The sequence below is a fragment of the Microcaecilia unicolor genome, chromosome 12 (genome assembly GCF_901765095.1).
Source record: "Microcaecilia unicolor chromosome 12, aMicUni1.1, whole genome shotgun sequence".
Classification (NCBI taxonomy): domain Eukaryota; kingdom Metazoa; phylum Chordata; class Amphibia; order Gymnophiona; family Siphonopidae; genus Microcaecilia; species Microcaecilia unicolor.
The window spans coordinates 33279534-33294421 of NC_044042.1; the positions used below are offsets into that span (position 1 = coordinate 33279534).

Here is a 14888-nt window from a genome sequence, read left to right on the forward strand (position 1 = left end):
TGATTTGTTTTAAATTTACTACTTTGTAGCTTCATTGTGTGCCCACCTACCTAGTCCTACTGTTTTTGGAAAGAGTAAACAAGTGATTCTCATTATTTTATAGACTTCTATCATATCTTTCCTCAGCTGTCTCTTCTCCAAGCTGAAGAGCCCTAGCCGCTTTAGCCTTTCCTCATAGGGAAGTCATCCCGTCCCCTTTATCATTTTTGTTGCCCTTCTCTACCTTTCCTAATTCCACTATAGCTGTTTTGAGATGCATTGACCAGAATTGCACACTGTATTCGAGGTGCGATCTCAAGGTATTATAACACTTTTGCTTTACATTCCTTTCCTAATAATACTAATATTCCATAGCATCCTACAGATCAATCCGGAGACTTGTGGGTTATGTCCCTCTACCAGCAGGTGGAGATAAAGAGAACTTCAGAGGTTTACTATCTGTGGTCATGTGCAGTCACCTTAACTTCAGTATTCTCTCTATCTAGCAGGTGGATGGTCATACCTGTGCAGCTCTGGATTGATTGGCTCTTGGCTTGATCCTCTGGGTCTAGTTGAGCTTCTGGGGTCTGAGGTGTCCCAGTCCTGAGACTTGGGTGCACACCTGGTGGTGCCAGGTCCCTCCTTTCCTCCCCCTTCAACCCCTCCTCTCTGCCTGACTGGGGTTTGTGGTTCTCACTCTTCTGACTTTAAAAGGAGTCTGAGGTTTCTTTTGCTCCGTCGTCCTCTCCTGCCTTAAAAAAAATGCCGTTTGAGCACTGTTAAAATATATATATATATATATATATCTCCTCAGTCTGAGATTTGTCCAGCATGGCAAGCTCATGCCGGTTTGCAGTACTGGGTGAATGGTGTGAGGACCGACTTGGCATGCAACAGCGATTCCCAAGGGGGTGAGTAGTCATTATCCTATCTGCACCAGTGGTCAGAGCAAAAGCGGCTCCCAGTGTGGGAGCCACTGGGCTGCTGCAGTTAACTGTGCTGGAGATCCACTGTACAGCCCAACTCCGTGGAGCGGTGTGCTCCTTCCCTCCCAGCTCATTTTGGTGGGCGCAGGGCAGTTGTTTTCTTGGATGTGCATGCGCGCTTGTTTCTTGCCACTCCACATGGCAATGCTGAAGCCCCAGCGCTCCCCTGGGTCCTGATTTGCTTGCGATTCAGGCAGTTTTATATGTAGGCTTTTCAGAAATGTGACTGGGGAACTGGTGTGGATCACTCCCCGTTTCTTCATATTTGTTATTTAAGGGCTTCTAAGAAAGGAGGCCTGGGGAGGTTTGTAGACTCCTGTGGGAATCCTCGGGTCTCCCACAGCTTTCCAGGGGCGAGGTCGGAGACCCATTAGTCCCCTCAGCTGTTCTGTGGCAGCGAGAGCCTTAAGCTGCAGCTTGGAAAATCTTCTGGTAGAGATTCCTGTGCTTCACTAGGTGATTTCCACTAAGAATATTTCTGGACCCTCCTTGAGGAGGTTCAGGGTGTGTGTACATCATTAATGGAAGGAAGAAAAGGATCAGGATTAGGGATCCTACTCTAGGTTTTTCATTCTTTCCCTCTTCCCCTTTCTCAGAACATGGCAGTACAGTTTGTTTAGTTAGTCAGTCTTAGGGCTGTTGACTCCATGTTTCTGTGAGAAATGTTACATTTTGAGGCTAGTGCAGGCCTCAGGTTTCTTTCTGTTTCCATGGTAATCCTGCACCCTCTGTGCTGCCTTGGTGGCATTTGCGCTGTGTGTACTGTTTACATCAAAATAGTTTTATTCAGGAGGGTGGCTGGCCTTTCAGCCTGAAGGTTACAGTTTCAAGGCTGGTTTTATCCATCCTATTAGAAACTGTGGTCTCAGCTAGGTTTCCAGTGGGGCATATTTTATTTAATTCTCTTATTGCTTGCCTGGCCAAGTAGTTCTTACATGACTGGAACAGTTATCAGAACTCTACAGTACTAAAGATTGCCCTTCCCTCTCTCTTTGCACACTGATACTGGCCACACCTTTGCATATTAGCCTCAGCTACCCCTGTATCTGCAGCGTACCCAGTACCTGTAATTGCGTCTATGGTATTTTTGGCATCTTTTCATGGTATGAGGTACCTACATTTCATGAGGAGTGGTCCAGGAGCTTCTTCAGTGTACAGGTAGCTTAATAGTTGTTGCAATCGGCTGAGAGTAAGCACAGAGCACTATTTGTAGTGCGCAATGTTGCAACAGCCATATTCTGCTACGCCATCTGTCTCTGGTTCTCATCCGCACTTGTTACCTCCAATGCGCAACAGTTATAGTGCACAGTCACACCAGCCAATTCTTGTCCCTATCTGCAAAAAGTTAGCATTGGCTTAGGCATCAGACCACTGATGTGGCTTCCAAGTCATATTTGGCAACCTGCCTTTTGGAAGTAATCTTGGGACTTCTCTGGAGAAGATCTAGGGCAGTTGGGTAAAGACCTGAGGGACTTCCAAGTTTCTGAGATTCCCAGGGGACAAGTTTAAGGATGATTTTTAATCTGCTTGGTTTTGTGGGGCCAGGAAAACTACTTTCAGGGTTTCCACTTCGACAAGCTGCTGGTAGAATGAGCTCTGTTTCAACTCCAGGTCAACCTATGCCTGCTACATCTTCCAATGATGGAGTCTCAGTTCACTCCTCAGGCAGGATTCCTGTACTGGTTTCAGGAGGAGTGGACCAAGATTACCTCAGCTCAGATGTGTCTTAGTTTTTCTATTGCACAGTTACAATCTGGACTTCACTACAGTTTTTTCTTGGAGCCTACATGCAAGGTCAAATACTGTCAGGCAGTTCTTGCCACCTTGCCAACGTTTCTTCCTTTAGGCACAGTCGAGTCTGTCCCCAGTTGCAATTGTGGAATGGGAAGTTGTTCCCTTTGCTTTGCAGTTCCAACCAGGGAGCTTCCTTCCAACTGAGTTTGGTCATCATAAGAGTCTAGGGTGTTTACGGTTCAGCTTTTCGCAATGGGAACCTTACAGTTTGTAGTAGTTCTGTCTGGTGGGGAGAGTTTCTAGCCTTCCTGGACCTCAAGGAAACTTACTTTAATATTCCAGTTCTCCTTGCTGCAGAGGGATCTTAGCGATTTATGACCATGTCATTCAGCTTTTCCATGTTGCTGAGGACATTTTTGCAAGGTCATGGTGGCAGCTTTCCTTTGTGAGGATGGATTGCAGGTTCATCCATACCTTGTGACTGGCTGATTTGCGGCTCTGTCTATCAAGAAACTCTGCAAACTTCATCCAAGATACCTACTCGTCTTCAGTCCTTAGGATTGATAATCAGTGTCACCAAGAGTCAGTTGTTTCCCTCACGAATCTTGGCTTATCGGGGAGTGCTGTTCCATATAGGCTTGGGAAGTCCTTTCTTTCTTTTGCTTCTCAGCAACAGGTGCCAATCCAAGTCAGGTTTTACTTTCTCTACCAGGTCCAGGATATGGGAATAGGTTCAAGTTATGGGCACAAGGTTCTCTTTTTTGGACATTCCCCCATGGGGCCTGAGTCCGTATCAGACCACTTCAGGGGTTCCTTCTCTGCATTGGTCCCCATCTCTATGGTTCCCTTCAAGCCAGCTTAGTCTCAATAGGTGATTTCAACACAGCTTTCTGCTGATATTTCAGTTCTGTCTCCCTGAAGGTGGCTATCTGCAGCTTGTAGGCTGCTAGGCAGTGCCATAGCTGGCAGCAACAGATTTCAGATCCCTTCCAGAAGGCAGTCAACCGCCTCCTCACTTGCTAGATGTAGAGTCGAGGCCGGCTTATTTGCTAGTTTTCTTCTATGATTTGTTTTGGGCGTCAAATAAACAGACGTTTTTGGCAGTCACAGCCTGCCATTTGATGTGGTGAATGCAGCTTCTAATGATAGCTGGTTCAGCTCACTTTTCAGGGCAACTATTGTTTGAGGACTCCATGAAGTTGGTGGACGACCTGGGTGACTTATAGACCCAGTGTCTTACTGAGAACATGTCTACAAGTTCTTTTTGGTTGGGTTAGGCTCGCCCTTATCTTTACGACACCAGGGCTGTAGTCCTGGGCAGCCTCGTTTTCTTTAGCAAGCCAGTCCAGGCAGGTTCTCGGAACTCCTGACTTCATTCGTTTGAGATCCTCTGGATTTCTACTGGTGACGGGCGCACAGTACTGTCTTTTCTGCATAGGGTGGTTTCTGCCTTCCATCCCTTTCCACCTTTTTCTCTTCCCGCTTCTTGGTTGTTCACCATATACTCCTATACTATTTGGAAGTGGCCAGCGAGTTCCGTTGGTCAACTCTTTGCTTCTTGCTTTGCTCGGGACCATAGGAAGGTACCATAAGAAGGCTCGCCATTTTTAGATTGGCACGTGGGCATAGCGGTTTTGATGTCAGGAGGAGCAGACCTTTTGTAGAATAGGCATCGGTGTGAAGCTGAAGAGCTGTTCCGCATAAGTGCCATTTTATTCAAATCCTTTTAGGGAAGCAGCTGCTCCCCTTTCACCCCACCTAGCTACGTCTCTGCATAGTGGGGCAGTGCCTGGGATGACCCACTGAGCAGAAGTGACTTCCTACATAGCCTTATGCACTGCTAAAGACTGTAGCGGTCTTCTAGTGCTCACCATTTTAAGTTTAGCAGATGTAGTGGTGACAGGATCAGAAGCAGACATATTCAGAACCTGTAGAGCCTTAGGTTTATAGGAAGGTGGCGACTTCTTACGAAATACCCACACTGCGGTAGGATCATCAGATTCCTGACCTGCTGAGCAGAAATGCACTTGAAGCCAGATTCCCTTTCTTGAGACTAGTCAGACGACAACATGAGGGTATGCCGGGAGGCATTTCTGCTCAGCAGGTCAGGAATCTGATGATCCTACCACAGTGTGGGTGTTTCGTAAGGAGTTGCCACCTTCCTATATACCTAAGGCTCTCCAGGTTCTGAATATGTCTGCTTCTGATCCTGCCACAGCTGCTAATCTTAAAATTTGAGAGACTTAGAAAATAAATTTATTTTAACTATCCAGTGTTTGGGAAAGTTGATAACCGTTTACACACAGGATGTTCTTCAGAAGTGCAACAGTCTTGGTGCAAGTTTGGTCAGTTGCACCCTTTAGGAATGGTATTTCAGTAAATATTGGTCTGGATCTCTCTGGAGCTGCTGGTGTAAAACTTGTCTTAGGAAGCCAGTATCCTAGGTTACCTTGGAACTCTCACAGAACCATTAATATAGCTTCCCGGAGAAAGACAAGAAATACTTTCATTTGAGTCCATTTTAATCTGTTAAGACTTAGCTGATGCAAGGGAGAGCTTTCCAGCTGGCAGGAACTATGTAGCACTTCAGAAGTTAGGAAATCACTAGCGTGGGAGCTTGGGCTTGTAAGCCGGAGAGAGTTTTCACTAGGGAAAGCAAGTCTTGAAGCAAAATGAGGAATTGGTGGACATAAACTAAGAAACAAGGAGAAGTGAAGCAGCAAAAAAAGGTGAGGATTTTACAGTTGAACTGATCTCTGTATATTTTGTTTTGTTGCTGATCACTGGGTACTTTGACTCCTGATGCAGGCACATTTGCTGAAACACAGCCATGTCGAGTCTGCTACATGCTAGACAATTGGACTTGCTTTCAAGATTAAAGGTTCCATATTTCTCTCTTTGGAATCCTTGTCCCTTTTTTTTTTTTTTCTGGATGCTCTCTGACCTGACAAGTTTTTGTTTTTTTAAATATTAGGTTTGATCGCACTTTGGGAGGACTGGTGATGGAGCTTCGGCTGAGGGATCACCTAGCCAAACTTTTCAATGAGCAGAAGAAGTCTAAGAAAGATGTACGAGAGAACCTTCGTGCAATGGCCAAGCTTCTGAAAGAGGCAAACCGTGTGAAAACTATCTTGAGCGCAAATGTGGATCACATGGCTCAGGTACTACAATGTGGAACCCTGCTGCGCTGTTGCAGTGCTTCACACTTTTCTCATTGCCACTATAAAAGTCTATGAGAATGGTAGTCTTTTGACTCTATTGAGAGAGGGCAGGTAACAGATAAAACACTTTTACCTATGTAATTCACTTGGAAAATTGCCCTTGCATACCCCCTCCCCCTTCCGACTGTGGGAAACGTTTTCAGGGTTAACTTTCCTAAGTTTGCATATTCTGCTTTCTTCCCTGGATAGATTGAAGGTCTGATGGATGACATTGACTTTAAGGCTAAGGTGTCGAGGCAGGAGCTGGAGGAGATGTGTGGGGACCTGTTTGAGCGTGTAGATGCCCCAGTACAGGAGGCTGTGAGAAGTGCCGAGATGAGCCTGGTGAGTCAGTGTACCTTGCATTTATTGCTGATTATTTGTAGATAGGAAGTTAGATGTGGGTGGAAGTCAGAGACTATTGATGATGTCAAAAGGATATTGATGAGAATGGAGTGGTCCAATTGCTGTTGAAATTCGAACAGAATGTAGACCAACCCGTAAGTGTTCTGTTTATATAAATTTAATATAAGCATCTGCTGCTTGCCATTGTGAGATGCATCATTGGTCCGGTCCAATATGGCACTTCATATGCATGACAAGAACAAGATGTGTAGGATTGTGTCCCCTCCATAAAGCAATTTTATTTGTTTTTTCATAGGATGAAATTGATCAGGTGATTCTTGTGGGAGGTGCAACACGAGTCCCCAAAGTGCAGGAGGCTTTGCTAAAGATTCTTGGAAAGTAAGACATTTTCGTAATGGTAAATGTTTGCCTGAATAAGTGTGTTGTATTCTGCAGCTAAGGGTTCTAAATGATTTATCTCATGAAAACTAATACTCTCACTGTCCATCTTGTTTCTCTCTTTTGCAGGGAAGAGCTGGGGAAGAATATCAATGCTGATGAGGCAGCTGCAATGGGTGCAGTGTACCAGGCAGCTGCTCTCAGCAAGGCCTTCAAAGTGAAACCTTTTATTGTGAGGGATGCAGCTCTCTTTCCCATTCAGGTAAGAGCCCTGAACCCTGAATGGGGGAAGGGGACAGTGAACTCACAAGAAAGCAAGCATTGGAACACTGTTAGATGTAGAGATGATCCTCTTGCTTGAGCACTGGGAGGCAGCAAAAAGTTAACAAGATTTATTTAGGTCTAGATTGCTGCTCTGGTGAGGAAAACCTTGTATGGCAGCTCCAACTGCCCTTTGTTCATGACACTGGAGAAAAGTAAAATCCAGATTTGAATTCTCTTGAGTAAGATTAGGGGGTCTACTTTCACATATCCTCTTTAACATAGCAAACACTCAATCAGTACATATGCAAATTGTTATTCCTGTCTTACAGCACCACTGTTCAGTAGAGGTGAGCATGCAGTAAAATGCAAAGCTGCAGCTTAGGGAATATTCATACATTTATAGCTGTGCCATGACTTTTCAAGTGGTGGGAAAGGCAGCGGTGAGTGCTGTGGGACTAGTTTTGTCCTCTAGCTCATGCTGTGATGTACCCACTTTGCCCAATTTATGTACAAAACGGACTGGTTTTCTGACTTAAGTCATACTGTTTACCAGGCTTGTAGCATCCTACTGCTGCAGTGTCGAATTTAGAGTAAATTGGTTTCTGCTAATTTTTGTTTCCTTGAGACCCACCAGATCAGTGCAGATGGCGGTAGTTCCGGGATAGCATGCCGCTTTATAAAAGACCCCCTGAATTATTTACTTTAGTTCATAAGATATTATGCAGTCAAGCATGATCGTATATGGACCCTTTAATATATGTCCACAAAATCATGTATGGCGTAGTCCCAGGATACATGACAGACCTTATAGACTTACCAATAAGAAACAAAGTCAGATCGTCAAGATCCTACTTAAATCTACACTATCCAAATTGCAAAGGACTGAAATACAAAACAACTTATGCAGCTGGCTTCACCTACATAAGCGCACAACTATGGAATGGGCTCCCAAAAGCTGTGAAAACAATCCACGACCACTTGAACTTCAGGAAATCACTAGAAACCTACCTCTTCAAAAAGGCCTACCCCCATGACCCCATGTAACCCTCTTCACCTACCAACACAGCATGACTATGATCGAACAGGACATCACGCAATCTTCATCCATTCCAACTCTCCACTTATACCTCATACGATCACTATACAACTTTGTATTTGTTATCCACCGACTTGGCAAATGCCTTTGACGGTACTATGTAAGCCACATTGAGCCTGCAAATAGGTGGGAAAATGTGAGGTACAAATGCAATAAATAAATAAATGGAGACTGAACTACTGAACTGTGATAATTGTCACTTAAGAGCCGCGTGCAACCCTTTGGCCAGTTAGTATTTATCATAACAATTCAGAAGAGCAAATGCAATTAAAAGTGTGGGAGGATAAAAAAGAACTCCCTTAGGAACTATATTATTGCAATGCCTTGTTTGTTGTTTACCTTTAACATCATTACAAGCATTACAAGTTGTGCCAAATTCTGCTTTGTGTGTGACTGGACAGATGATGGACAGAACATATTACTCTCAGCTTATTAAAACTGAACCTTGAGAACTTTGCTTTGAGATCAAGAATCGGATGGAAAAGTGTCTTCTTTCTTTGGCACTACAAAATAAATTGAATAAAGTCTTGCTCTTTCTTCCAGAGGCAGAACTGGAACCATTGCTTCTAACTATAGTAACCTGAATAAGGTCTGTTGCACTGCCACCACTTTTAAGCGAGAATAACGGGGTGATTCCAGAAACATCCTGGGAATGTAACTATTCCAAATAACTTCTGGTACCCAGAGATCTGTGGTTATCTGGGCCCTCTTCTGGTAAAATGATTTTAATCTTCTCCTACTGAAAGACACCAGAGAGCAAGCCTGCAAACCTTCATTGTGAACTCTTGGTGGTATCCGACATTCCTACAGAGAAATCTCAGTCTAATCTACAGCCACCTTGAAAGAACTGACCTCTGAAAGGAAATCTGCTGCGTTGAGTAGTACTCACTCTTCCTGATTTATATGTCCTAGACTCCCTAAAGCACCCTCTAACATTCTTGGTGGTGGTGAGTCTGCACGTAGGGTTTCAGAGCTTCAGGCTCTCTTGTCAGGATCCCTTTCTTCGCTTTATGGAGATGGGAGGTCTCCCTGCGTATGGTTTCAGCATTTATCTCAAGTAATCTGTGGAGCTTCTGTCCTTTTGCAGAGAGGACAAAGAGGTGCGGAATTCCTTGAAGCATCTCAATGTGTGTAGTCTCCTCATCTGGAAGTCACGGATGAGTTTTGCAAATTGGGCAGATTGTTTACCAAAAAGCACAAACAGAGGCTTGGCCTCATGGCTTCCAAACCCACAGTTGCTAAATGGCTGAAGGAGATTATTGGGTCAACTTATTTGCTTGTGAGGAAACAGGCACCTTAAGCCTTGCAGGCTCATTCTGTGAGGCATATGTCGACATCCTGGGTGGAGACTACGTTACTGTCTCCAGCAGATATTTGCAAGGCGACAACATGGTCAATGCTGCATACCTTTGCCAAGCACTAGAGGGTGGACAGTGCTGCATGCTCTGAAGCCAGTTTGGGGCTTAGGTCCTCAGGGCGGCAGCGCTAGGATCCCACCCATTCTAAGGATTGTTTTTGAACGTCCCACAGGTTGTGGAATAGTGGAAACTATGTAATGGAAGGAGAACTTAGGTCTTACCTGGTAATTTTCTTTCCATTACTTATTGCCACTATTCCAGAGGCCTGCCTGAAGTTTCTGAAATGTTTGGATCCAACAACGACTTTCTCCTTACATGGTGCTTCCTGCATATCTCGTGTTCTCTACAAGTTGTCCAGAGATAAGATAGGTTCACACAAGTTTGTTCATTTGGTTAGAGTTAGGTTAGCAAATTTAAGTTTTTTTTTATTCTGAGTTTATCCTTACTGGATGCCAAGAGATGTCTTGGCTCAGTTTTCATTTCTTTATCTACACCTGCTAGGTGATGGACACAACTGTTCCACAGGTTCTGGAATAGTGGGAAGGACTAATTTCTAAAACATGCCTCAGTAAAGGAGAAGTAATATATGCAGACCTATTTATGAGCCAGAGGTAATGCCAAGCAACTACAAGAAGGTGAAATTAGATCTTACCTGCTAATTTTCTTTCCTCTAGACCCTCCAGACCGGTCAAAACGCTTGGGTTATGCACGCCTACCAGCAGAGGGAGACTGAGAACACAAAAACTGAACCAAGCATAAGCCAGCAGCCAACCCCCAAGCAGCCAGTAAATCCTTAACAAAGCAAAACGCAACCAATGAAAAAACCTAAACTATAACCCCGAAAGGTCAAGGAACCCTGTACTCAGAAACAATTCTTGGTAACGTGCTTCAAATAACCGAACGCCACAGCGTTGCGGTCCTTCTCTGAAACCCAGAGGAAAACAACGGAACTTCAGAAACCCAAAGCTCCCAATTTAGAGTCCTATCAGCAATAGCAACATAGAAATGTCCATATCAATCATCTCTCAAGCACACTAGGACAAAGCACCAGAAATATACACAGCGGGAGGGTTCTTGACCGGTCTGGAGGGTCTAGAGGAAAGAAAATTAGCAGGTAAGATCTAATTTCACCTTCCTCAGCGACCCTCCAGACCGGTCAAGACGCTTGGGCAGTACCAAAGCAGTAAACATCTAAGGGCGGGAACTTTGCACCCCAGAAGTCAACACTGCTTCCCCAAAACTGGCATCCTGCCTGGCCTGCACATCAATTCTATAATGCTTCACAAATGAATGCAGCGAGGACCAGACCGCCGCCCTGCAAATATCCTGCGGCGGCACTAAACCACTCTCTGCCCAGGAAGAAGCTACTCCCCTGGTCGAGTGTGCCTTTAGTAACTCTGGCACCCTACGTCCCTTGAGCAAATACGCAGAAGAAACTGCTTCTTTCAACCATCTGGAAATTGTTACCTTAGAAGCCGCAGCTCCCTTCTTAGGTCCTCCATACAACACAAACAATCTATCCGAAGACCGAAACTCTCGCGTCCTGACTAAATAAGAACGCAAAACTCGACGGACATCCAGCTTAGCCAAACGGCGCTGAGAAGAATCTCCGAACCTATCTCCCAGAACCGGTAAAGAAATGTCCTGATTCACATGAAAGGAAGAGACCACCTTAGGCAAAAAAGACGGGACCGGCCTCAAAGACACCTTTTCCTTAGAAAAAGTCAGAAAGGGCGCCCGACAAGACAAAGCCTGCAACTCCGAAACTCGCCGAGCCGAAGTAATAGCCACTAAGAACACTGTCTTCAACGTCAGGTCCTTCCAAGTACTCGTAACCAAAGGCTCAAAGGGCGGTCCCACCAAAACCTCCAAGACCAAGTTCAAATCCCACGGCGGAACCACCGGACGAAGAGGAGGACGAATCAACTTCACCGCTCGCAAAAACCGAACCACATCGGGAGCAGATGCCAAGGAAACCCCCCGGATCCTACCCCGGAAACAAGCCAAGGCCGCAATCTGCACCTTCAAAGACGAAAGAGCTAGACCTCTGTCCACCCCATCCTGCAAAAACTCTAACACCTGCGGAAGAGAAGAGTTCCAAGGGGAATAAGAACGATCCCTACACCAGTTCTCAAAAATCCGCCACACTCGGACATAAGCAAAGGACGTGGACTGTTTACGAGACTGCAACATAGTCTCAATTACTCTAGCTGAAAACCCTTTCTTCTTCAACCTGTCCCTTTCAAGAGCCAGGCCGTAAGCGAGAATGGAACCGGGTCGGGCATTACGATAGGGCCCTGCACCAACACCACCGACCCGTCCAACCTCAGGGGACCCTTGATCGCCAGCCGCACTAGATCGCCGAACCACGGACGGCGTGGCCAATACGGAGCCACGAGGATCACCGTGCCGACGTATCGCTCTATTCTTTGAATTACGCGCCCCACTAGAGGCCAAGGAGGGAACACGTACAACAGTTGACGCGGAGGCCATGGAAGCACCAGAGCATCGATCCCCTCGGACCGAGGGTCCTGCCTCCGACTGAAGAACCTGGGCACTTGAGCATTGCTGGTTGTTGCCATAAGATCTACCACCGGCAGTCCCCACTCCATCACCAGCCGATGAAACAGCGGACGATGCAGCGACCACTCTCCTGGATCCAGAGTGTGCCTGCTCAGAAAGTCCGCCTGGAGATTGTCCACTCCGGCCACATGACCTGCGGAGAGACTCTGCAGATGAAGCTCCGCCCATCGCATCAACTCTGCCGTCTCCTCGGCTACATCGCGACTCTTTGTGCCCCCCTGATGATTTACATAAGCTACTGCCATGGCATTGTCGGACAGCACCTGAACTGCCTTCCCGGCGAGAAGATACTGTAGAGCCTGCAACGCCAACCGGATCGCCCGAGTCTCGAGCCGATTGATCGACCAGAGGGCCTCCTCCGGTGACCAGAGACCCTGTGCCACCTGACCCAGACAATGTGCTCCCCAGCCTGCCAGACTGGCATCTGTGGTCACCACAATCCAATCCGGAGAATCCAAAGGCATCCCTCTTTCCAGATTCGGAGTATGAAGCCACCACCGCAGACTGGTTCACACCGCCTCCGGCAAGAATAGTCTGACCTCCAAACTCTGAGACTGCGGAGACCAACGATCCAACAGCGCCGACTGCAACTGCCTCATGTGAGCTCTGGCCCACGGCACCACCTCTATCGATGCCGCCATCAGCCCCAAAATCTGAAGATACCCGTGAGCTGACGGGGACCGCTTGGCAGAAAACTGACGGATCAGCCCCTGAAATCTTGGCAATCCGAACGGGCGGCAGAAACACCAGGCCCCGCACCGTATCGAAACGAACCCCCAGATATTCTAGAGATTGAGACAGAACCAGATGACTCTTGACCCTGTTCACCACCCAGCCGAGCGACTCCAAAACGGATACTACTTTCGCTGTTGCTTCCACACTCTCCTGATAGGATTTGGCTCGAATCAGCCAATCGTCGAGATATGGGTGAACCAATACTCCTTGCTGCCGCAAAGCCGCCGCCACTACCACCATAACCTTGGAAAAAGTACGCGGCGCCGTAGCCAGACCGAACGGCAGAGCACAAAACTGAAAGTGATGTCCTAGAACCGCAAAGCGAAGAAACCGGTGATGCGCCTTCCGAATGGGAATATGCAGATAGGCTTCCGTCAGATCCAGAGAAGTGAGAAACTCTCCCGACTGAACCGCTACTATGACCGACCGTAACGTTTCCATGCGAAACGAGGGAACCTTCAACGCCCCGTTGACTCGTTTTAGATCTAAAATAGGCCGGAAGGAATCCTCCTTTTTGGGAACCACAAAATAAATCGAATAACAACCGGTCCCCCTCTCTGTAACCGGCACCGGAACTACAGCCCCTAAATCTATCAACCGCCGGAGAGTCTGCCGAATTGCCCTGGCCTTGAGCCGAGAGCGGCATGGGGAGGCTACAAAGAAATCTGGCAGAAACTCTTCGAACTCCAAGGCGTACCCGTCTCGCACCACTTCGAGGACCCACTGGTCTGTCGTGATATGGGCCCACCTCTGATAAAACTGACTCAACCGAGCACCTACTCGCACCAGAGGCTGGACCCGCAAACCTTCATTGAGAAGCACGACCGGAGGACAGAGCTCCCCCCGAGACTTCTCGTCCTCCTCGACGACCTCCACGAAAGGGCTGAGTACGCTGAAAATATCTGCCTCTAGACGCCGCACTGAACCTACCTGGCCTATAACGCCGGGCATCCTTCAAACGAGCACGCCCTGACATGCCGCGACCCCCTGCTCTAGGTCGCAATTCTGGCAACCGCGGAATCTTAGCCTCCCCAAGACCACGCACCAATTTATCCAACTCTTCTCCAAAAAGCATGGACCCTTTAAAAGGAAGCGAACACAACTTGGATTTAGAAGCCGCATCCGCAGTCCATCCACGAAGCCACAGGGCCCGACGAGCTCCAACCACCAAAGCCATATTCTTCGCCGAAGCCCTCAACAAATCATAACTAGCATCTGCCAGAAAGGAAGATCCCATCTCCAACTTGGCTAACTCCTGCACCACGGACGCCCTGTCCAGCGCGGGACCATCCAGAAGCTTTTCAGCCCAACGGAAACACGCCCGAGCCACTAGACCTCCACATAGAGCGGCTTGCAGAGATAAGGCCGAGAGATCAAAACTTCGCCGAACAAAAGACTCCAACTTCCTATCCTGAGGGTCTCTGAGGGCAGTCCCCCCATCAACCGGGATGGCAGTAGCTTTGGTGACTGCCGTCACCACCGCATCCACTGTAGGAGATTTAAAAGAATCCCTATCCTCTTGGGGAATAGGATAAAGTCTCGCCATCGCTTTAACCACCCGACAGGCTGAATCTGGAGAAGACCACTCCTGTAAGATCATATCCCTCCGATCCTGATTCATAGGGAAAGAACGAGAAGCCTTACGAATTCCCTTAACCAAAGGGTCTATCTGCTTAACCTCCGCTACAACCGGCTCAGGAGCTTCAAACCTAAGCGTAGACATCACTTGATCAATGAGCTCCGGAAGCTCATCCCTAGGAAAAATCCTTACCACCGAGGAATCCTCCCCTGGGAAGGACCCCTCCTCTTCAGGATCAATGTCTAAAGGGAACTCATCACCCAATCCACTACCCTCATCTTCCGAGGGAGGGAAAGACAAAAAATCAGGGTCCTCCACATAGTCTAGCCGTGGGCGCTTGACCCCCAAAGGAGCTGCCCCCTTCTGTACATCCGGCTGAGAAGCACCTGCCTGCCAGGCCTGAAACATCGACCAGACAAACTCCGGTGGAAATCCCATAGCCCCCGAAGGCCCTGGAGAGCACCCAACATTCTGTCCCGGGCCCTCCACTACCTGCTGGGCCGGGATCGCCAGAGGAGCCGAATCCAAGATGGCGGCGGTTCCCGCCAAAATCGGGACTGCCGCCACCGCACCAGAACCTGAGTCCGACCCCTGGAGGCCCTTACTGCTGCCCGAAACCTCAGCAGACAA

The 14888-nt window shown here is 47.5% G+C and overlaps 1 protein-coding gene across 4 annotated transcripts in view; it reads left to right on the top strand.

Moving 5' to 3' along the window:
- Nucleotides 1–14888, top strand: part of HYOU1 (hypoxia up-regulated 1) — a 77767-nt gene that overhangs the window by 43167 nt on the left and 19712 nt on the right. For all 4 annotated transcript variants that reach the window (XM_030221305.1, XM_030221304.1, XM_030221307.1 and 1 more), the window contains exons 9-12: nucleotides 5674–5860; nucleotides 6110–6244; nucleotides 6561–6643; nucleotides 6773–6905. In XM_030221305.1, coding sequence (XP_030077165.1) covers nucleotides 5674–5860; nucleotides 6110–6244; nucleotides 6561–6643; nucleotides 6773–6905 — 538 coding nt within the window. The remainder of the gene's footprint in view (nucleotides 1–5673; nucleotides 5861–6109; nucleotides 6245–6560; nucleotides 6644–6772; nucleotides 6906–14888) is intronic.